The sequence below is a fragment of the Haliaeetus leucocephalus genome, unplaced genomic scaffold (genome assembly GCF_000737465.1).
Source record: "Haliaeetus leucocephalus isolate CR32 unplaced genomic scaffold, Haliaeetus_leucocephalus-4.0 Scaffold536, whole genome shotgun sequence".
In the NCBI taxonomy this organism is placed as follows: domain Eukaryota; kingdom Metazoa; phylum Chordata; class Aves; order Accipitriformes; family Accipitridae; genus Haliaeetus; species Haliaeetus leucocephalus.
The window spans coordinates 4,898,614-4,922,617 of record NW_010972972.1 but is presented as its reverse complement, the minus strand read 5'-3'; the positions used below and the strand labels follow the sequence as shown (position 1 = coordinate 4,922,617).

The 24,004-nt window shown below is 40.1% G+C and overlaps 1 protein-coding gene and 1 long non-coding RNA gene across 2 annotated transcripts; both read right to left on the bottom strand.

The window, feature by feature from the left end:
* Positions 1-1,793: 1,793 nt before the first annotated feature.
* Positions 1,794-2,686, bottom strand: LOC104837471. Its single transcript, XR_774937.1, has 3 exons — positions 2,451-2,686; positions 2,125-2,229; positions 1,794-1,952 (listed from the first exon to the last, which is right to left on the bottom strand). It is a non-coding gene; the product is annotated as an uncharacterized LOC104837471 (long non-coding RNA).
* Positions 2,687-11,309: 8,623 nt separating this feature from the next.
* On the bottom strand, positions 11,310-21,431 carry PRKRIR (protein-kinase, interferon-inducible double stranded RNA dependent inhibitor, repressor of (P58 repressor)). Its single transcript, XM_010576749.1, has 5 exons — positions 21,415-21,431; positions 17,786-17,906; positions 16,094-16,201; positions 15,012-15,048; positions 11,310-14,729 (listed from the first exon to the last, which is right to left on the bottom strand). Exons 1-5 carry the CDS (start codon positions 21,429-21,431, stop codon positions 12,781-12,783), a joined length of 2,232 nt encoding a protein of 743 aa, XP_010575051.1. The 3' UTR covers positions 11,310-12,780.
* Positions 21,432-24,004: the final 2,573 nt, after the last annotated feature.

The window sequence follows — 24,004 nt, the reverse complement described above, 5'->3', positions numbered from 1 at the left end:
CATGAGCACCAAAGCGTACAATCACTTACTGACAGGTGAGTAAGCAAGAATTTCATTCTAATTTCTAATCCAGTAAACCCAATTATTATAATCTTTAAGCGCCTTTGATGGTCTCTCAGTGCCGCAATTTCTCAGAAGGCCTGGAGCACTGAGAAATCTGAAATTATATGAAAGAAGACATTTGGATGGTACTTGATTTCAAAGGCACTGGCCATGCACATACTGCTAGAAAGCCTTTTGGGCAGGGGCTGCAAATTAACCAGCTTAAACCTGAGGCATCCATGATCACCAGTCTCATTAGAAAATCTGGATGCACTTGCCAGGGACAGATGCTCTCCATCTTGGCTTGCCTTGCACATCCCTACTGCTCCCGAGCACATTTAGGTTAATGCAAAGAAGGTGAATATATTTAAATGCAGGTGGCTCTCTGTGGTAGGCAGACGACTCCGTAGGGCCACGCTGAAGGCTGCCAAGCAGGAATTTAGCGTTGTCTCTGTTTGCACAGAAGGACCTCAGCGACTTGGAAAGCATAGTAGAAGGAAATGTTTTCTCCATGACATACTATGGGCTGCCTACAATCAGCATCCTTCCTCGGCAGCTGGGCTTGATAAATGCTGTCAGCAGCCTGGGAGTCCTTTTGGGCTTCCAGTGTCGAGAACGAATCTGAAGCAATCAGACAGGGACAAACACCCCTGCGCCAGAATCGCTCTGGTCACGCTAGAGCGAGTCCTTATGCGACTGGGCTGGAAGATTGGAACCTTCAGAATAAATTCAATTTGAGCTGTTTATTGGGAATAATCAAGTTTACTCATCTAGACTTTAGTATGTTATCCAATTCTATTATATGTATCACATTTAAAAACAAAAAGAATATACCTGCTAATATACCTGGCTTTTCAATAGAAAAAAAAATTAATTACCCTGTTTGTCTGCTAGAATATACTATGTTGCCAGACAGAATGGTGTTAGCAGTTCTGCATGCTCCTACATATGCTATTTTTTGACTTGGTATTTTTAGTCCGGCTTCTGAAAGAAAAAGAATTTTTAAAACCCTGTCATGGTGCTGGCGTATTTGTGTGAGTTTATCAAGCCTTCCACTAGTACTTTTGAACCAACTAGCTGATTTCATACAAATACGGAGAAGGAAGACAGGTCCTGCAGAGCTACAAGACACAGACACCCTTAAGTTCCCCTCACTATGGGAAATAGCTGGATGTGGGCTCAGCCTTTATCAGACACCAGAGAATCCACACAGGCGAGCTTCCCTTGGAAACACAAATCAAGATGAAATGAAGCTGCTTTGGCTCTGCTCATCCCCAAACAACTACAATTCTTCTCTTCAACAGAGCGAGGCGATGCCATGCCTCGTGCTTGTATTTCTCCGAGAGACAGAAAAAAGGTCACATCACACATTTCCTCTGCAATCCTTCCCATAATACATTTTAAAAAAAAAAATCTCTCCTCCATCACTGTGTTTCCAGGTTGACATTTCCACTGTGCTGGGACATTTGGAACAAATTTACCTTTCAATATTACCGCATTCAGGCAACATAAAGTGGTAGCTTAGAGGGGCTGCAGGACACACAAGACTCTTTCCAGTATTCCCATCATTTACAAAGACCCACGTAAGGGGGGATCTGAGCCTTCCTTTTGAACCAAAGCTTTTAAGCAGTTTGTTTTGGCCTCCTTTAGAGCTGCAGGCCAAGTGAACTACAGCCATTTGTTCTGAAACCGTAAATCTCACAAGCTATAAAGTGGTTTCCTAATCCTTTTATTTTACAGGGCACACATTTTCTCAGTGAGCCATGCCCCTTCTTAGCTGTGATTTGGAGAAATCTGCACAAGGAAACCATTCCAGCCTTCGGAGCTGGATTTCTCCAGCTGTTGCATTTTCCTTATTTTCTGGGCTGTCTTCTCACACAAATTAGGTGCTCCAACCTGTCACAACCACCCTGTAGAAGGAAAATAAAAGCATCAGCAGCACCACCACAATAAACTTGAACTTAGAGCCAAATAAAACCTGTTGTGGAAATTCACTTGACTAATCTTTCTCCTTAAAAAAAGACTGGCAAAAGAAGGGTTTTTGGCAAAAAAAAAAAAAAAAAAAAAAAGAGGGACACACACCTGAGTAAACAGATTTTGATGTCTGTGGGCCATCTTTCCACTGGGCAGGATCAAAGCAACTCTGCTGGAGGGCATTATGGAAAAAGTCACACATAAATTGGGATCCTGGCAGTTTAGGAGACAAAAAAAAAACCCCAAAACAGGGAAGAACTGGGTCTGCTCTCCCATGCTGAGATGGTTGCAAGGCAGGCGATGGCATCCTGCCCGGCTGAGGGAAACCCCTTCCAGAAGACATCTCCTTCAGCGGCAGCTTAGCAGCGGTCACCCGTGCTTTGCGCAAGCCTGAGCGTGGTGGTCTCTGCCATATCCATCGCAGGATGCCATACCTTCATGAGGCGGCTGGATACGCCGCTGAAAACGGGGGTTTCAATTATTTGTGAGACCTGGAGGACCTCCTACGAGGGACAGAGATCCAAGGAGGATGGGAGATGTCTCCACGGCCGTGCAAGGGAGGTAGTACCCTCCTGGCGAACCTCTCCTCCTTCGCCAGCGCCAGGCAGGGGTGGAGGACGTGGGAATCGATGTGAAGATCACGGCCCATCTCTGCTCGCACAAGGAGAGGGAGCCAAGCTCTGCGAGTCCCATCAGCGGGCCCCATCCCCGTTCCCATTTCCAACCCCAGTCCTGCGTGATGAGAGTGACGGAGAGACACTTTGCAAAGAACAAAGGGAATCGCCGGTAATTTTTCATCCACAACGGGATACGGGCACCGTTTATCCCTGAAGGTAAAAGCAAATAAACCCCAGAAAGAGCTAAAGCTGTCAAACACAGCACTGCTCTCTTTCGCCTCCAGGTACCACACTTGTGCAGCGCCTGGCGTACTTCAGAGGTTGCTGCAAATTCGGTGTCCTTTTCAAACACCTGCAGGGACAACTGTTCTTGAGCATTAAAATGTCCTTCATTACACAGTGAGGGTTTCATTTTAGTAATTCCCTACATCGCAGTGTGAGCTGGCATGCTCAGGAACAGTTAGCCAAATGCTTGATCTGAATCACAAATTAAGAAGTGGCAACAAAATAATATCACACAATGAACACATGAACATCATTTTTATGTATTAGACACAAGTACAGTGAGGTGCTGAGAGCACAGAAAAAGCCACAATTTCCCACTTAGTTCTGCTGAGCTTGTACTGAATGATAAACATGGCATAACTTTCCAGAACAACTTTTCAAGATTTAAGTGCAGCACCTGGAAAGCCTGTTCTGAAACACGCTGATCTCAAGGACTCCAGGAAATTTGCACATACACAATCATTTTGCATTTACCTCGGATCTCACCTGCGCGGAACCGAGGTTTATTTGCCCGCTTTGCATTCCTAGTGAGAAATTGTTACTGCCGTCTTTCTTCCTAGTGCACGGTTTTCCTTCTCATTCTTTGCTTTTTTTTTTAATGCAGGAAGGAAACATAAGAATGTCAGGTCTAAGGTGACTGCTCTGTAACACAACACATATTTTTATTCCACACAGAAGAGGAATGCTAAGTTGTTCAAATACCCAAAATGTTCCTCCCTTCACCCTGCAGCAGTAACACTTGTGACTTATCTATAAAAGTAAGCAAAAAACCCCAACCCTAGACAAAAGATTTGCTCACTGCTCAGCTGTGCACTCACTCTAATTAGATGAGCAATCTAATAAATTGAAAAGCAAAACAAAACAAAAGGAAGATTTAATTTGTCTTTATCTATTATGAATATGAGTTGGATTGGGGTGGTACAGACACATGATTTTATTCATCTGAGTTTTGTAATGCATTTATCCAAGTTTTTCAACTGAAACTTTCTGTAAACTGGAGAAATGATCTAGGAATTGCTCTGTTTTCCTGCATGGTTCATTCAGGATGAATGAAACTGTTTTTTAGATGAAATATTTTATTTTGATGATATCTGAACACACAAGTTTGTCTTAATTTGTCTTCAATTTAATGGTGAGAAGATCAAAAATTTATAAAATTATGTTTCACACCAGATGATGACTGTTTATTTAAAAGATATCTTTTTTTATTATTCGGGATTATTGTTGAATCAAAAATACCAATTATTTTATAGCTCTGTTCCCAAATTCTTTCCCAGCCCTGGGGAAGTGGTTACTCTGTAAAGGCTGTGATATATTCAAATATCCCTTAAAAAAAATTCTAAACCTGCATACTCGTAACTCTTTATGCCTTTAGCACATTGAAACATCTACTGTGCAGCAGCTCTGGGACGAGCAAGGAATGCAAGACACATTTTTATCTGACCTAGCACAACTCATACACGTAATAAGATATTACCAAATTGTCTGTAAATGAAAATCCTAGTGGAGCTCTGCTCAGCTCAGGGAAAGTATCACAATACTTCAGGAAATACTGATTTGCTGGAAATGAAGAAATTACAATATTAATTTTTTGTAATTAGATAAACACAGGAGGTAGGTTTCTGAGTCAGCTGTGGATATTTAATATTTCAAATGGATGTTACCCACCTACGCTCCTTCCCCACACTCGCACTCCTGTCTCCAACCCGTTCCCACCTTCTTTTCCGCAGAGATGCTCAGTCTCAGGGTGCGAGTGCCGTGAAGTGGAACTGTTCACAAACTGCTGTCACTGCAAGAGGAGACGGTGCCGTTATGGGAGAAGAGGATGCCGAAATAACCGAAACCACATGGAATGAGTTTCTAAGATTCTTCCTCTGCCGGTGACCCTTCCTTGTCCACTGCCGACAAAGCATGAATCCAAACTGATACCGATGTTAGGACGGGCTGTCTTCTTAGCTTTTATGAATACCATGGACTGTACGTTCATTTACCCCAAATTAACTCGCCCCTGCTACCCTTTCTCTTCAAGTATTGTTTGTCTGGTTTCTGCTGTCTCTCATCATGTCATATCTGTAAGTCTTCTGGGCTAGAGACACTGTTTTATAGCACATATATAATACATGGCTTGCTATGTATTTAATTTAAACAATGGGTAATGACCGTACCGACTACAAGCTGGCCAACCCAAGAAAAAGTAAGCAGAATAAGCAGCTGGTCCAAGTGGATCCTGACTTTACTGGTTCCTACAGTCGGTGGGTAAATCGTCCCTTGGGGGTTATGCTACCTGGGATCAAAGATTACCGATTAATACACAATACCGTAGTAAGAGCTGTTTCCTGCGCTCACACCTGAGGGGAGAATTAGGGGACACTCCAGCCTAGAAACTTTTTTCACCCATCTGAGCTCTTTTAAGATCACCTTTTCCCCAAAGACTATAAGGGTAATTCCCTTGGCTGGACTTCCTGCATAGCCAAGGTTACAGAAGGAAAGCACAGATCTGTATTTAATGTTGGAAGAATACTGGTATTTGAAGAAAAGTGAAGAGGAACTCGCTGCTTTTCTACAGTTGTGGTCCATAAAAGCAGCATTTTAGGATGGGGGGTGAAACAGGAGGCTAGGTGAGAAAATGAGTGAGCTGGTTTGTCTAAACAGTAAACCTAACCCCATACATCTTGCAAATATGTCCTGGTGAGAACAGAAAAGAGTCTCAAAGCTCAGGAGCAATGACTAATATGCAAAAGGGAATTAAGGAGAGAATGCAACTTGGTAGACAAAAAAAGTGAAGGACTGTTGGGTTGAATTTGGGAAGGGGAAAGTAAATGGAGTAAAGTAGAAAAAAAAATAGCACGTGTAATATTTCATAGAAGAAATGGAATACAGTGGGGTTTTTCTATTCTCCAAACCACAATTAAAATGAGGGGATGTATCAAAACCGGCAAATTTTAAAATTGTTTAGAAAGGTTTTGTTGTCACAGGATCTACCGAAAGCCACCTGGGGAATGCAATACAATACCAATGTAGCCAAACATACAGCCCCAGTCCTCTACTCAGATGCTGAATTTTGTTCCTAGACTGACATTTTCAAAATCTGTGCACTTTACTGCCTTTAACTGTGTATGCCCAGCTTTATACCACTTCAAAGCTCCTTTCCACAGAGAGGAGTAATGCTAAACACTTTCTAAAAATCACAGCCTTTCAATGCATCTCCAATTGATAAATATAAATTACAGGCATCCAAGAACACTGACCTTTGAAAAACATGACCTTAGAGGACAGCTAATTTGGCACAGAACTGTAAGGCCATTAGAGGGGCACAAAACCAGCACCCAGCCCTGGAAAGAGACCTCTCCTCCTTGCAGCTCTTTGCCTATCAGTGCTGGGAGAAAAGAAGAGTGGTGAGACCTGAAGGACCATGTAGCAGCATGGTGTGCAGTAGTTTATGCATACCTTGGAGAAGCAAATAGCGCAAAAATGGCTGTGTCAGCATTTTCAGCTACTCCCCCCCCTCCCTTGAAGAGTTTCCCAGGAGCAGTGGTGCACTCTCAGATGGGAAATTGCATCCAGGCTCTAGCCATACTGTCCTACTTGAAAGGTGCAAAGAATCAGGATTAGAGTAGCGAATCTGTTCCATTATCCCTGTTGTTACAATACGAATGTGAAACAGTCTGGAAAATACAGGAATACCTGATGTGAAATTGTATGTATTACAAGTACTTTCCAAATCCAGCTTTTATAATAACGCAGAAAGGTGCCTTTACATATGCCAAACCCCACACCTGAAGCCACAGGTTTCTCAATAAACACATCTTCTGCAACGATGGTACACTTACGGGATTAAAGTTTATATGAAGAGCAAAACAGAGAGAGGTCTGCTCATCTGCCAAGCAGTAATTTCTTCAAGCTTTCTGTGCCTCTGCAGACACTGAACAGGGTACCCTGCCTTATGCATGACATCGATTTGGAAGGTGTAGTTTTGCACCGTGAACCTGAAAAGTCTTAAAGTCAACGCTCAGTTGCATACTTCCACTAAATCTTTTCAGAGCGGAGTGGAAACTATCTAATAATCAGCATGTGTTTAGGCTCACGTCTTTTCCTAGTTTAACAGGTGAGTGCTTGGATCTTGGGGTAGGGGGTTCAGGAGGAGCTGTGTACAGCGTGGACAAAGTCTCCCGGGAACAAGCCGTGTGCCTTTCACTGTGGGCGTGCTGCTTCTTAACCAAAGCATTGCTCAGCAAAGTTGACACCTGCAAGACAAACAAGGAACTTCACCGGGCTTTGTGTACTTTATATACATATATACACACGCACAAAATGAACCAAACAGTGACTTAGAATTGCTTATTCATTAGGCAAAGAGAAGTCCTCCAGGGTGCAAAGACTCTTTTCTCAGTGAGGTTCCTGGCACTCACAGCTTTCCGTTACTTTTTTATTATTAAAAAAGGAATTAAAACCATATTTTTCTCATTTCAGTAAGTACCTTTATGATGTCCAAACAACTCCAACAATGATATCATCTGTATCTTTCCTCCAGGGAGGAATTCAGGCCAGACCATGATATTCCTGCTTATTCTTGGAGCACAGAGCCTCACAGCAAGGTAAAAACAGCAAGCCTCACTCCTTGGGGGGGGAATGCATGTCACAGCACTGTCCACTTCATACTGTACCTCCTACAGATCCCTTCCTCTTCTCGAGAGCTGTTCGACACTATAAATTAAGAGTTAAGGCCTGAATCCTGCTATGCCTGATCTCTGCAGGCAGATACCAAGGCTGCTCTTCAGCGGGACATGCTCACCAGTATGGATCTGCCCATATGGATCCCATTTCTCCACAAATACTCTTTTCGGGATATGTACAACATGTGGCATAATGGGGCTGCAGTCCTTGAAGTGGTTTAATGAAACAGATGATTCACCTTCAACTTAAGTCCCCCAGCTTAGGAAGGAGGTCAAGCGTGTCTTTAGCTGGCTGCCTGCGCGATGGTGGACCCGCAGGGATGGACATGGGTCCAACCTCCCCCGCGCTCTCAACCTCCTTGCAGCCACCTCTCCTCCACGGTTTGTGCGAGGTACCCCTTCTGTCAGCAGCACAAAAGACCATGACCCCATCTGAGATTAGCTCTGGGCTTATACAGTACGCAGGCTTGGAGCATCACCAACAAACTGGTGCCCTTGACCAGCTCTCCCATGTATCTCCCCACCCTTCTCCTGCTTCCCTCACAACCCAAACCCATGACCCCTCCTTCCCCGTAGCTCATAAACATCTTTCTTTCACCAAGTTAGCAGGCGCTAACTGTACAGAAGTGCCCTGCTGCTTTGCTAGGAAATAGCCGCAGAGCTTGAAGGTGTTCTGCTCTGGGAGTAGGAGGACAAAAAAAGCAAGGTGCTGGTGGCAAGTTCTTCCCCTCAAACACCATGTCCTGCCGATGGCAGATGCTGAAGTCTCTTGGCTGCCAGAATCTACCTGCTAGAAAATCCCACCGAGGCTTGTGGGTCATGCCAGAGGTGGTGTCTTGCTGAGCAGACCTTCTAGAGGTTCTCCCGGGAGCAAGGAAAAACAGTCCTTTCCCCAGATCCTCAGACATTTGCTGGCTGAAGAGGCGACAGGAGCGGAATTTTCAGACTCTAGCAGTCCTGTGTGTAGTCCCAGCTCTGACTGTAGACCATGGCAGATGATCAGAGACTCAGTAGTCACCTCTCAGTGCAAGATGCCATGAGATACCTGAAACTACTGGCAGATGTGCTGAACTGCCTCCATCCCTGGCTTTCAGAGGGATTTTGTTTTTTAAATGTAAATCAGTGTTGCTCAGTATCTTTTAGGTGGGGCTGTAACAGGCCCCTCTCCTCCAGCTGCTGCACGGGAAGCCTGCGATCCAGTCTGGACTCCGCAGGGTATGCCTGCAGGCTCACAGCACAGCTTCCCTGCAAGAAGGATCCCTTGCTGCCCACACAAATATTCTGTTAGAGCATTTCTGCCGATGGAGCGCGTGGTCACGGGTTTGGGGGAGGGCTGTAGATAGCACGGGTGGCTTTGGGGGATGGTAAAAGCCACCCTTTAGTCTGTACCCCCAGTTCTACAACTAGGAAACTAATTTATTCCTAAAGAGCATTGATGTCAATTAACATGCACGGGGGGGGGTGTCATTGGGAGCCTTATGCAAAACACACAGTAGCCACTGCAACCCAAGAGCATCACCTACTGCAAGATCACACGGGCAGTCACACAGTTACTCACCGACGTATTTAATTAACTGTGGGACACTACATTTATTACTACCTGCCTTGCCTTCAAGGACACTGCCAGGGATATCTGTTGCCAGCTAAAACAGAAGACACACAGGCACTTGTAAGAAAAAAAGCAAGCTTGCTACATGAAAATTAATAGAAACATTGGACAGCTATGGCAATAATAAAATGAACAATTACTACATTATGGAACATGCACATTCAATTCTATTTGATTAACAGTGTTATTTTGCAAAGTAAACTTACAATGAACATACACATATTTTGAAGCTGCTGCAGATCCAAACCTTCCAACTCTGTTTTTTTGGGTTTTTTTGCTGATGCGTCACTACTTATACCCAGGCAAAATGCTGAGGAGACTGCTATTCTTTCTAAGAACTGTTTTCCTTAGGGAAAGTAGGGAGCATTAGAGGTCTGGAAATTACTGAACGTTAAGCCTACTTTGGGATAACACCTATTGTTATTCTACGTTAGCAACTGTTTCTTGAAACAGATCCAGTAAAGAGATTTATTTTCATCTTCTTAGGGTAATTGGGATGTTTCTGGCAACAGATCTGCAGTGTTTCACAGAAACAGAGCACAGGGGGAACAGGATAGCTGCACCCTGAATCATTAAGTGGTTCTGGTCCTCTGCTTCTTTACAGCAGAACCTTGGCAGCCAAATAAGCAGTTACAGGATTTCTGCAGCCAGTGATAGAAATAAGACTACAAGAGATAGGAAGCTACATGCTACTTTTTGAAAAAGCAATAGTGGTTTCTAGTAGGAACTCTGTGCATGGGAAAAGGAAATAGAGTTTGTGTATTCACACAAGCATTTCTTTCACAAAACACAATCAGCTGAGCAGCTAAGGAAAATACACTTTCACTAAAATTATTTATATCTCAGCAGTGATAATTAAAATAAATTAAATAGACCTATTGCATCATTACATAGAATATGCCAGAAAGCCAGGTCAAAGCAAGGTAAATACCTCAGATACACCTTGGAAATACACACTGCCCTGAACTGGCGAGATATTTGAGACAATAATTCCTTCTGTCTCACGGAGTTTAAAAAAAAAAAAAAAGGAATCAAAATTTATCTTCAGTGATTATTTGTCCCAGTTTCAGACACTTCTCTGTCAGTCTCTGACCTGCTCTAGCAAGTGTTCTCTTTAAAATTATATTACTGGGTTCCACTTCAGTCGTACCCTTTCTCTGCACCCCCAGAAATAAGATGGTAGCCACTCTAGTTTCAGTGAATGGTTTTCCTCCACACAAAGCTCTTAAAGTTAAGTTAAAGCCTTGCAATCTGCTATTCCTTTGCTCCTCTGCATCCTGCCAAGCCATTGCTATTCAGACTACCTGCCACAGGTTCTTAAGTGATGCACCGATGTGCCTAGAAAATGAGGCACTCCTCTCCAAGAGGACAATTCAAATAGGCTAAATAAGGAGCTTTTGATTGATTACAGACAATCTTACGCACCTCTGTGAAAGGCAGTGCAATGATCGAGCACACCAAGCAATCAAGGCTCCTGGAGCCAGCTAATTAGCAACGCTAGTCACAACTGTATGTCTCAGCTGAGCTCCAGAAGACACTTCAGTAGCTACAGGAATGTTTTACTGCATTTCCCTTCTTCAATTTGTCTCAGTACATTGGTCAAAAAGATCTCATTTACACAGTCAGAAAGTAGTCTTCAGCTCTTTTGGCCAATTATATGGCACTGGGTATCAATTTTCCTTCTCCGATTACGCCTGTAAGCCTGGGCTCATCCAACCCGACTATTGATATGGGGCTCACAATCTCAGAGGTCATGACCACCTCGCATTGCTGTCTTTAGCAGGGGAACTCACAGGCATTCCCAGGACGGGAAAGATCCATTTATTTATTTATTTAATTAAAACTGTAATTGAGATCTTTTTTAAAAAAAGAGACAATTTTCTGTATGATTTCTAATTTTAAAATGCCCCTTTTTTTTGCTTTTTTAAAATAGCATTACTATAGATTTGGGCTATTTTCATGTATTCAGAGGAATCGAGCAAGCTATTAGCCAAAACACTTTTTACTGATTGAGGCAACAATTGCATTAACATGAAAGCACGCCAGAAAGCATACACAAATAGCAGTGGAAAGAAAAGACAATACTTTTTACGAGTAATTTTTACTATTCCAGTGCAAATAAAAGCTCCTGAAAGCGTTTCTTAAGATGTACATCACCACTTTAATATCTAAGCTTACTTAGTAAAGGTGGATTTTTTTTTCAAATTTATTCTTATTGGTTGACTGCATTAAAACATTAAGAACTGTATTTGTCACAGTCTCTACAATCATTCAATTTTCTGTTGCTGGGGGCCTTTCCCACTGCAACTGGAAAGTACATAAAAGGAACACTGTAAATAAGTTATAAAATTGGCATGCATCAGGATAGCTGCAAAACTTAACTTTTGAACCATTTCAAATTTAATCGCTTTCCACCTGTTTCAGTTAGAGAGAACTTCCACAATTAAAAGCACTGTATTTAGTGCTATCTTAAAATACTTCAAAAAACCTTCAGCAGAACATACAGATCAGAAGCGCTATTACACAAAGTTTCCTGTGTCTTAAGACAATACCACTCACTAGAATTCCAAAAATAATGGAGAAAAAATTGCCAAAACTAAAAGGTACCTTACAAAAGAATACACATTCTCAGAGGCACAGCTTTACTAAGAAATTCAATACTATGTAAAAAGCAATTCACATTTTATTTTAAATTGCAATAAACTGTACAAAAATGTTTTATTCTTGCCAAAAATAACAGCAATATTTTCAATCTTACTTCTAGACAAACAACAAACTCTTATTTTAATCTTTCCTGGGTGAGTTTACGAATAAACAGACAATAAGATGCACGGGTTTGTGTCAGAGTCAGGATAGAATGAACAGTTTTAAACATTTGTGGAATAAATTTTAAGTTTTTAGTGTCTTTTCGGAATTTATTCCTGCCATGCCTGTTAAAAGCCTAAAGAAAAAAAAACAGGTTTGTGTCTCACACAAAGGAATGTAAACAATCATCAAGAGATTAAAGAGGTTGACTCTTCCAATGAAACCGTAAACGTACCTCTATATCACTAACATTCACTTTACACCAAGAACAGTCCACAGCACGAGGATTGTGCAATAGCTGAATCCACTCTCCAAAATGCCAATTAAATATACACCAAAGACTTTTTTTTTAAGTTTTCAAAAAGAATAAAATCTTAAGTAACAGAACTGAAATGGATTATACTCTTTTTAACATTGAGGTTTTCTTCTTATCCTAATTAATGAGTGAATATGTAACAGCCCCATCAGATCTACAATCACAATGCACTTTTTCCAAGATGCAATAAAGTAAACGAGCACCTAGTGAAGTCAATCAAAGGTAGAAAGCACCTCTGCCAAGAGCATGGGCTTATTTTCAGGCTTGGTTTTGTTCGCATAACACATTTAATGCAGACTAACAAAACATAATTTGGGTCACTGACACAGCTTCTTCAGTCTGAGACCTAAAATGGAAATACAATTGCAGTGATTTTTTTAGATTTCACAGTTTTTTTCCTCGGTGTTGAAACTTCGCTAAGAAAAAGCTGTTTCAACAGATTGGTTAGAGCTTAAAAAATTAAGCATCTTCTGCTACTTCAGAGTTGTTTGAGGGAATAAAGTCTTCTTGAAATTCCACTTTATCTGGATAGAGTTTAATGTAGGTGTCCACCATTAAATCTAAGTCATGTTTTATATCAAAGTTTATGTTCAGCAAAGCTAGGTTGCTTGACCTTTGTTCTGTCAAGGTGTTTTTCAGGTAAGCCTTTAAGCGCTTTCGTCCTATTTCATATTTTTCATTCTCCACCTTCATCACTGGAAGTATGCACAAGACTTTAAGCAATGCGTAAACGTTAGGGAAAAACTTTATGTCAGGCAAGTGAAGTGCTTCATAAATAGTAGCTGGAAGTTCAATATCTTTTCCTCTGTGCTTCCACTTGATTCTCCAACAATGAAGCTCAGCAGAAAGTGTGTCTGGATTAGGCAAGTCCTTTTTGTACATGTCAGCGTGATGCTCCTCGGACGTATTGAATTTGAGCTGCCCCATGACTGAGGGCACTAACGATAAGCACTTGAGAGCTTTTAAATGTTGTTCTGAGAACATATCTTTTAATTCTTGAATAATATGCTCCACTGTGGGGACACTAAGGATTTCTTTGTAGTAATTTTCTGACGTTACCTCAGAGTCCAAGTTCCCCTGTTGTGCCCTGCGAAATTTACCTGGGAGTTTAATTTGTACATCCAGTTTTGCAGCCAAATTTGTTGCTTCCTCAAACCAAAATTCATGGTAAACTTCAATATTCTCCATCACTTCATTCAGAGAATGCAACACTGCTGTTAAGCTGCTAGCTGCAAAAAATACATCTGATGTTTGTCCTTGGAGATTTTTTCCGAATGCTCTTGTAAAAGACAGAACGTTTTTCAGAATTACAATAGTGACAATGAAGTCAAAATCTGTTAATGCACTTGAAAGTACAAATGCTCGACCTGCAATAAAGTTGTTCCACCTAATAGACGAGTCGCTGCTTACCGCATCCAAGCACAGTACCAACGCTTGCATGAGGTCCACTAAAACCTCGAAAATATCATGTCTGCCTGTCCACTGAGAACGGCAGATCTCCTTCAGCTCATTACCCTTCTCCTCATTGTTCTGAAAAAGAACAGAAATTGTGTTGTCCAGTTCTACTAGTAGTTGAGGAGACTGATTAAAAAGACAGCAAACTTCTTCAATTGTTCCCATTGCATTGGAAACACCAACAACAGGAACGGATTTTGCCAGCCAAACATTTAAGGCACAAGAGGAACACAGTGTATACACAGCTTGTGGATACTTTTCCAAGAGTCTTGTAGCCACAATCTTCATTTTAGAAGCAAACCCACTGGAGACGATGTAGGCTTGACCTCGACAGTACTCCATGTTTAGACCCCACTTTTCAGTAATAGTCGTGTGGAACTTAACAGCTAAAATTTCAGGATCAGCCTCATATGGTAAAAACCCTATGAATTCTTCTCTCAGATTATGAGAATCATCAACAAATCTCACTAACACTGGCAAATGTTCCTCTCCTGCTATGTCTACTACTTCATCAGTGACAACAGAAAAGAAGTGTGCGTCTCTTACTTCCCTCAGTGTCTCTTCTCTAACACAGTTTTCACAGATCTCAAGCATTTGCTTCTGCTGAGTTTTTGAACAATACTCAAGATTGACTGCAGTCATCTCAAATCGCTTCCTCAGAACTTCATCTCCAGCATTTATTCTATATTCCAGTAGAGCTTGAAAGTTATCTGAAGTAAAAATACCTTCTGGAAGCTCATCAACATTATGGCCATCCAAGGGAATATTTTGTTTACCCATTAGGATCAAAATTTCAAACAAAGATTTAAGGTAATCTTTGTTTTCTCTTTCTTCCAGTGTTAAGGGGACAGCTTCTTCCTCTTGTTCTTCCCCTCCTTCCTCCGAGACAGTATTTTGTTCATTGCTTTCGTTCAATTCTTGAGTTGCCTGTTCCCGTTCAAAAGCTTCATCAACTACAAAATGTAAAATACTGTAAGTGTCAAGATAACATGAATAAAACATAACATTTGCTTTCCCTTACTATCCCCATTACTTTTAAGTTACTGGAGTCTAGAGAAGAATGTTTCCAGTTTAAAAGTGAATGAGTATTTGGAAAGAGTTTAGACTGGCTGTTTGAATCAAGCAGGAACTCACTTGTACTCCTGATATATATAAACTTACAGTTATGTGTCCTGCATTACCTTGCAGCCTTAGTAAACAAAGTTTTTATGAACTCAATTATTTTGCCCACTTACTCTTTTGCTGCTTCAGTGTTCTTATTTCATCTTCACTCTTTAAAAAAAAACAAAACAAAAAACAACCACCAACTTATATTGATGATAATGTTTAGCACAAGACCTTGAAACATTAAAACACAACAAGATCAGATACAAATATCGTAGATGAGACCATTTTTAAGTGTGTCAGTATTCACCAAAAAGTGTTAGAAGGTCCAAGAGAAGGAGGTTTCTTCAGGTTGTTTATTGCTGCCACAACACATATCTACTAACTACATGAGAATAGTTTGCTACTACTGCTGATGTTCCCATACGTATATTAGGAATTTGTTCAATATGTATTTTATAATTCTTAGTAAGTAAATTCCATTAAAGAATTCTGTTTCAATATGAACATGCACTGTCAGTAGACAGAACTGTCTTTAACTCTAATTTCAGTCAATAAACAGACTCAGTCAAACTCATGAAGAAATACTTAGAAATTGTGTGTAATTTTCCAACACATAAGCAGGGTTTAGGAGCTGAATTCCTCTTAATTGTCAGTATACTTATAACCCCAGAGACCTAAAGACACTTTTTCTGTAAATGACACAAAAGAGGTATCGACAAGACACAATTCTACAAAAAACTTCTTGATCTTGGTTTTATGCATGGATCATCTTTACAGAACAATAAATAAAACAAGCATGGCTGAATTGGTGCAGACTTCAAAAGTTAAACAGGTGAACTGAAGATCACAGTCCATATGTAGCAAAAATTTCAGGGTACCACGCATAAGTTTCATTAAGTTAGCACTGTAATAACAAGTAAAAGAAAGTTATGCGCTTTCTTTGGAAGGCAGAATCAGCTCTGGATCAACACATTTCATTTTCCAGATTACTTCATTAAACCTTCCGTAGTAGATAAAATTTATATCACCATAATATTTGGGCATTTGACTTATAATCAACAAAAAGATACTGGAATAGGCAGTACAGAAAATGCAAACACTCAAGTGCTAAATATTATTATTTGACACTTTCATACAAAAGTTTAACATGAACTTACTTGCCTTTATTGGTTTAATATTAATTAAAAAAAAACTTACATGAAAAACTTACCAGCTCTTTTATCCTTTTCCTATGTCTGCTGTGGGGATTGTTCAAGTGACTTGTAAGGTCAAATATAGTTGGCACAGCATTATCCCGTAAGACCGTTCTGTAAGGGCTCTGTAAGAAGACAGACACCTAGATTGGGGATTTCTTTGGGAAATTCTCACTATGGGTGCACAAAACCACCCCAGAATTTCAGATGCCAAGTCCCCCCCCCTTTTTTTTTTTTGATTTTTAAAGTATTTTCACTTTCTGACGTTTCAAAACAAACAGAAAGCTATGCTATGCAATTCACATTTCAGGGATATCAAGAGAACACTGAAAAAGAAAAGACAGATACTAAAGAAAACCCAAACCCAAACCACAAATACTTTTTCCTCCCCATTATCTTCATATCAAAGACCCCATATGCAGCAATTTTAATTTACTGCAATATTATGATTTTTAAAAATAAACATTCTGGATAAAAAGACATTTATGAATCAGAAAGGAAACATTTTGTTACTATTGTGCTTTGATTTTTATAACTTATTTCACAATTCTAGAAACAATCGCATAAACATTTTCACTGTGAAAATGTTCAACTCCTTCTTTATGGAGACTTATAAATTCCACAAAACACTACTGTGAAAGATCATATTGAAGGAAAAATTATCTGTCAAATGAGCAGGAGGAAGAAAAGACTTCTAGATGGTCATGTAAATGCTTCTAGCAGTTAAATAAAAATATTTAAAATAAAATTTTGTATTTGGATATACCATAAGCTTACATTGTCTAAACTGGCTAATTTCCAGTTAAGTATAAAATTTTATCTGATGAGATTTATACCTGTCCTTAGACTGAAATACATTTTAAACAAACCAAGTTTCATAAAGCTTCATTTCAGATTCAGAATTACTCCCAATATTCATCTGTTTGTTTCTGGGATGCTGGCTAATCAGAGACCCTGTCACATGTAATACCACCAGGAGCTCAGAGTCTGACCTGCATATTTTAATTATCCTCCATAACTAAAGGACTGATTTTGCCTATGTATCACAGCCTAGAAATTAAAACTTGATATAGAGCCCCAAGTCCACCATCTCCTACTGTTACATAAGCTGTTAAAATCAACATTATCTTGTTAACAAGAAAAATTGAAAGCTATTATTTCATTAACAGGCAACAGTGCCATGATTTTAGCTGGATAAAATATAACAGAAATCACAAGCTTGACAGACGTACAGATTGTTTAAATCTCTTGGCCACAACAGAATGTAATATAACCAAATCACACTATGTACACACTTCAGTAACAGCACATTAATGATTTTAAATAATTAGAGCTATGTAAACTTACATACTTACACCCAATAAATTTAAATAATGTTGTAACTTCTAGTGACAATAAACAAAATAAGCATTGCTTTGCATGAGGAACAAACTGCAGTGAAGACCAGTGCTCCACAAACACATTAAACCAGCAGGAGCAGCTCTGCTTTTCTCTTCCCCGACTGCTCATTTCCACCTCATCCTTTGTGCCAACATCTGTGAGTCTGTGTGGCGCCCTGGATCGTGACAATGATCTCAATTAAGACCAAGAGATTAATTTTCCCAGGGACCAGCTACCCAGGCAATCAAAAGATTAAAATGCAGCATTTTGATGAAAAATGTTACTCACATTTTGCAAGATGCAGTAAACAAATGCTTGGTTTTACTTACACTTCTACATATCATAGAAGTCTCAAAATGTTTAGCGCACAATCTGTAATGCTTGTTGAGTTGATCTGGAGTTTTATCTTCTAAATCTGCCCTTCGACAGTTCTCTACCCATCTTTGACATCTGCATGTAAGCAAAAGAATTAGCTAGTTTTAAGATGAAACAAAATCCCCTACAATTTCAAACAGTACTTAAAATTGGAGTGCAGTCAGCCCTGCACTTTATGCAAGGCTAAGGAAAGTTCTGTACAGCTTCCGTTGTAACATACCACCAAATCTTTTTAAAAATTTGTTTTTCTCCTTTTGTTCACCACTTACCACTTCCCCAGGAAATTCAGGAATCTTTTCCCTTAATTTATATATTCTTGCCTTTGTCTCATACACACAACAGATTGTAACGCAGGTGCTCACGAAACCTGACCATTTAATTCTTAAGAATTTAATCTTAAAAGTTAAAAAAGAAACAGATGTGCTTGTAGACTAAAGTCATAAAGTTTTTGAAGGCAGCTATTAAAACAGTTGTCTTCTCCACCTCCCTCCAAAACACAGCATTTTTCGTATTTATTGTGGTCACTGGGGAGTTTAAAGTAGATTTCTGAAAAGTGAAATAAAAATAATAATGCAATCATTCTACAGACACTGCTCACATGCCTGAAGTAAGTTTTTGTTAGATGGGTATTTTTACATTTACTTCTGCTTTGGATTAGTTCTCTGAGATATAACACAAAGCTAAAGAAACCTTTCCCCTACTAATACAGCTCCTTTCAGATCTGCAAGATACCATTTCCTCTGGTGAGTAAACCACTTGCAGTAATTGATGCAAATGCATTAGTCAGCTTCTATTTCCCCCAATGGGGTCTATGCAATCACTTCCTTGCTACGGATTTTTGAGTAACAGCATGCATAGACCAATTCTGCACAGCTACTCCAGTAAAACTCATCCGCTATTTTATTTGTGCAGTAAAAATATAAATATAAATTAACAAGACTCCAGCAGCTATTGATATCTCTGTATTTAAAAGCTTAAACAAAAAAGCCATTTCCTTCCTGCAAAAATAATCCTCGGCAGCAGTGTCATTTTAATGTACTTGCTTACAACTTATGGGATCACAGAGCCACCAGTTTACAATGGCACATAAGTAAACAGAAAGTTGAAAACATACAATACAAATGACTAAAAACCTTCACATGAACATGACTGATGATTTCTCCATTATTCTAACTGTACAGAGTGCTTACACTCTGTTATTAACCACACAGTATTCCTCTCCCATTCCTCCTAGGGTAAATCCTTCCCCAGACAAACTCAAGAACGCCAGAGACAACTACATTATAAAGAATTACAGTAATATCACAGTAATTCTACAGCAAAAAGGAGAAGGAACTTTCACTAGTCTCAGTGACTTATTTTACCTTACAATCCATTACTTTGCTACATACTTTTCAACATGCTACATACTTTTCAACATGGACTCATATTTTAATAAGTGTTGTGTTGTTTTTTTCTTTAACTGGTACGTGCTGGCAATGTCCACACACAGAGAAGTTACACGAAGAGTCTACTATTTCAGTAGGGCAAAGTAGGGGAGATCTCCCCACAACCCAATCATTGCTGAAATTCATGAAAGTGAAAATTACTTGGTCCACCAAAACCCAAAAGGCTTTAAATAGTCTTTTTCATTCCTAAATTAAAAAGAAGATGGGTTCTGACTCAAGAAAACAGGTAGAAGTTACGGGAAAGCAGTTTTGCTATGATTTTTGACTGCAAACGTGGAATTATTGCTCACAGTAGCAAGGAGGGAGAAAAATAATTGGTGATTATTCAACAATTTAAGAATGAAGGCTGTCTCGTCAGATGTTTTGGTGGGCAGCCCAAATGAGGAAATCCACAGCTCTGAGTGGATTCACCATCACCTCTACTTTAACTGAGTGCAATAAAGGGCAACTGTGAAGACGAAAGGGGAGAATCTTGGATTCTGATCTCTGCTGGCTGAACTGTTTGTGCGTCTCAATTTTTCATTCATGCAAAGTATCAAAATAACAGTGGCTGCAAGTGCCATAAAACTGGAATAATTTCTAACATTGCTCTCATAGATCTACACATAGTATTCTTAATAACAACTTAAAATAAGAAGAACAACAAAAATAAAATATCATTTCTTTGCTCAGTCTTTTGGCACCACAGATCTTGCACTCTTGCCTGGACAGTGCAACCACCCAACAACGGAGCGTTCTCCGTTTAACCAAACAGTATAAACACAGTCTTTTTCCATGGGAGGCCTTTAGCATGCAGATTATATTGAATCTGGCTCTCATACTTTCTGAGTGGGTGCCAATTACTAGGTAACTCAATAAAGGGGATCACATCGGGCTGTCACAAAGGCTGATGAGCCTCCCTATAGTTAGTGGGGAGGGTTTCAGTCCAGAGGGTTATCCAGAGGAAGAGCCTGACCCTAGTGGTCTTACCTGCCTCTCAGTGACTCAGGGAACCTGAGGAAGACTGCCAGGAAGCAAAGTCAGAGCTCCTCACATAAGTCCTCTGAATCACCTCCTGGCAACCACAGAGGGAAAAATCGGTGGCAGCGATGGTGCACCTAGAACTGGCACACAGTTGTCAAGGACAGAGAAAAATGAGCCTGAATCCCTCCACATCCAATGTTGCTGCCAACCAGAGAACAAGTTATGTAGGTATTAGTAATAGCTAGGGACCAGATCAGACTAATGAGTAATGGCAAAAGATAACATGAGCTCTTCAGAGGGGTCTTACTCAGGAAATGAGTCTCACAAATATTAAATTAACCACCCAATATTCCTCTCCCTTCCCGACTTCTCCTACAGTTACATAAAAGCAGCAGCCTTTTGTGCTGAAGTCAATGTTGTCTGACCACGCGATCCAAAAGCCGCCCTTGGCACACAGACACCCAGTTTGTGGATCCTGATGAGGCACGGGCACCAAGCTCCTCGCCCCATCGGAGAAGCAGATTGGTAACTGGAGCTCTGGACGTCTAGGAAACTCTACTGACAAAGGCTGGAGTGATGACGTTCTCTCAGGCAGCTACAGGACTAGAGGGAGATAGTGGAGGTTATGCAACTGGAGTCAAACACGCAAACTCCATCTGAGTCTGAATTTGGTCCTTCAGTCTGGCTACAAGTTTGGTTTCAAATCGAATGCTCTCTGAGGAACGAGGAGTGGAAGAACAAAGAAAAAGGAGGTCAGACCCCTGAAGTCACCCAGAACAGCTCTGCATGGTATTATCCAAGCAGCAATTAAAAAGATTTTAGAATAAAATTATATATAAAATTTTCACCAGTTTTTTTAGTATTCAACAAATGCACGCTGTATACTGTTGTACAAGTGCTTTAGTTGCAAAGTATCTGGCACAAATTAAAAGCCATTTCAATGCAACGTGTTACACCACTGCTTAGGTATCACCCATTAGCTTTTAAGGTTTTCTTCAGTCACAAAGTTTACATTTTCAGAGATTTGCTGACATCTCATGGAAGCTCAAGTGGCGTTTTACTGAGGTGTGGATAGAGTACAAACCATTTACATTATCTCAGTATTGGTCAACTGCAGTAGAACAGCATCTCTTTGCTTAAGAGGTATTTTGTTCTAAATACTCACACCTCACCTTAACTCAAACCACATGACGAACAGTCAGAAACACAAATGAGGGTTAAACAGACAGATCTTACTATGAGGATCACTGCCTAGACTGTATAAAACTATAAAATATGCTTCCTTACTGGGGTAACAGAGACTATTTACATTAATGTTTGATATGAAAAGACTACGTACCATCCATTAAACGCAGCTGGTTCTTTTTCAAAGCCTAATCTGTACACCCCTTCTCGTTTTCTCAGGTAGCAATGATAAATGAAGACAGTCTTAAATAACTGGTTAGCTCTCACAGAGTTGCTAACACTCAAAAGATCAGATTTGGGATATCTAACTGGAAATGCTTAGTACTCAACTGGGAAAACATAAAGGCAATTATTCAGTTATTGTGGAAAACTGAAAGCAGTAAGGTAGTAGAGACAATTTACCGGGGACTATGTATTTCTTATCAATGATTTTTTTTTTTAAATCAAAATTTATTTTTAAAGATATATTCTAAAGCCTTTATACTCAACTTTCTCACTGTAAGCTGCCAAGTACAACCACCACATTTTTGGCATAAAGTACTTTGCTCGCCAGACCAGTCTGACCTATAACAGTAAGAGGTTTCTATGACAGCAAGCAGTACAAGCCACACATTGTCATTTTCAACTGCAGATGACTTCTGTAGTTCAAACAGGAAAATAAACCACTAACAACCTCCAGTGTACAAAGCCAGAAGGTTGCACGGATTATCAGTCATTAAATGCTGTTGCTCAAATAGCATATATGATCAACTTTGGACATTTTAACATAGGTTTAAATAAGAAAGGTGTAAGACATTAGTGGAGGAAAAGACTTGCAGCGAACTTAGAGTGAAGGGAGTGTCATCTTTGTCACAGCATGTTTTTAAGAGTATGACAGATGCTACAAACAGTTTAGGTATAGCTTATCCTTCCTTTGGACAGTGGAAAGGTCTGGATGATCCTTCAGGGTCAATTTTAACTCTATTTTGTATTATTTTGTTACAGGAACATTAATCATATTAGCTTGAACTACTTCAAGGGGATTATGAAGTAGTCATGCACTCAGAAAGCACGCTTTCTCACACGCTGTAGAAACGTAAGCAAGCACATGCTTCCAAAAACCATGTCTGCGATCCACTTCAATGTTTGTAAAAGAAACATCCATAAATCTATACTGTTCCAACTCATCGTAGCTGACACGCATAGTTTTTTCAAAAGGGTTTTCATTTCTGAACTTTCACAAATGGTAGTTAAAAGCAGTAGTATTCTAATTCTGAAATACAGTTTAAAAAAAAATCTTTAAAATTAGTGCATTATTTAATTAACTGCACACTTTTTAACATAACTTTGAATTGCTACCATGGAAAACATTAATTCAAAATGTATTTCAGTAGAAAAATTATAAACTAAAGGGGGTATTTTCTTCATACAATAAACTGTCACATATTGACGAATTTTGCACAACTTGACATGACTCAGATTTTACAGCACGGACTCCTTAAAAATTAAGACTGAAGTTCAGACCACACCAAATCTCTTCAATTCCGCACAAATTGCAGTCATTCCTTTGACTATGTAAGAACCTCTGGCTGTCACAGGACGGAGGGTGGAAAGAGACAACACTAGGAACGAATCATACAAATGAAAGGTTAAGAGTAGGAAATCCACTATTTCGATTTTAGTTTTCATTAAAGGCATAAACATATGTAATGCAGATTGTACTACAAAACCTGGCATGTATGGGCATCAGAAAGAGACCTGGTTACCCTAGCTTTAACGCAAGGTATTGCATTCACCCAGGACAGCTTGACGACATATCTGAAGACACAGCTTTAAGCAGCAGCTACTACCTATATGAGATTTTTGTATCTTCATTTGAAATCACTTACAGGGGACTGTTTTCTTAGAAAAAACTATGTACCCACAATTCCCATGGGTTTTGCAATTTTCCAAAAATCAGGTCAAGCAGCTTCAAGGAAGGAAGCAAGCCACTATCATGTATAAATCCTCAAGAATTTCAGCCTTAATTACCTACTGTTAGGAAAGAGATAACTGGTATTGCTCTAGTGCCCATGCACCTTCCAAAACTGTGAGGAGCAAGTAAAATGATTTTAAGAGCATTGTCTAGATTTTTAAAGGTGAGCGTCTTTCCACATGGGGGTTTCTACATCTAAGTGCATGATTTATTTTTCATGGTATTGCTCTACCAGTGCACGACCCCTGCTTTTCGCCTGTTGGGAACTTGAATATCCCATCACTTCTGCTGTTGCTCACGATGCTTTGCCACAAACCATCATCCTTGCAATCCTGTGACAGCTGCCTGTCACGCCCGTGTCCTATTTGTCACGCACACACTTTTGTCATGCAGCACCACATCACCTCAGTACACGCAGGAGGACTGACAGACGTCCACCACCTGAGCCAGTGCTGGCCCTGCGCGGGCTCCCCATGATGCGTGGGCTCCCTTGCCTCATCCCATTGCTCCTGCACCCTTCCAGCTGCCCCACACCTCTAACAGCCATCCATCCCATCGCTCCCCAAACCCCTAACAGATGTGCACCCCCTCACGCCCTCCCACTCCCCTCACAGCCAGCCATT

Excerpts from the sequence above, each read along its gene's own strand:
- PRKRIR (XM_010576749.1), bottom strand. Across the intron at positions 15,049-16,093 it reads GGAAAAGGATAAAAGAGCTG|AGTGAAGATGAAATAAGAAC; the intron begins GTAAGTTTTTCA and ends TTTTTTTTAAAG. Across the intron at positions 14,730-15,011 it reads AACACTGAAGCAGCAAAAGA|TTGATGAAGCTTTTGAACGG; the intron begins GTAAGTGGGCAA and ends TACATTTTGTAG.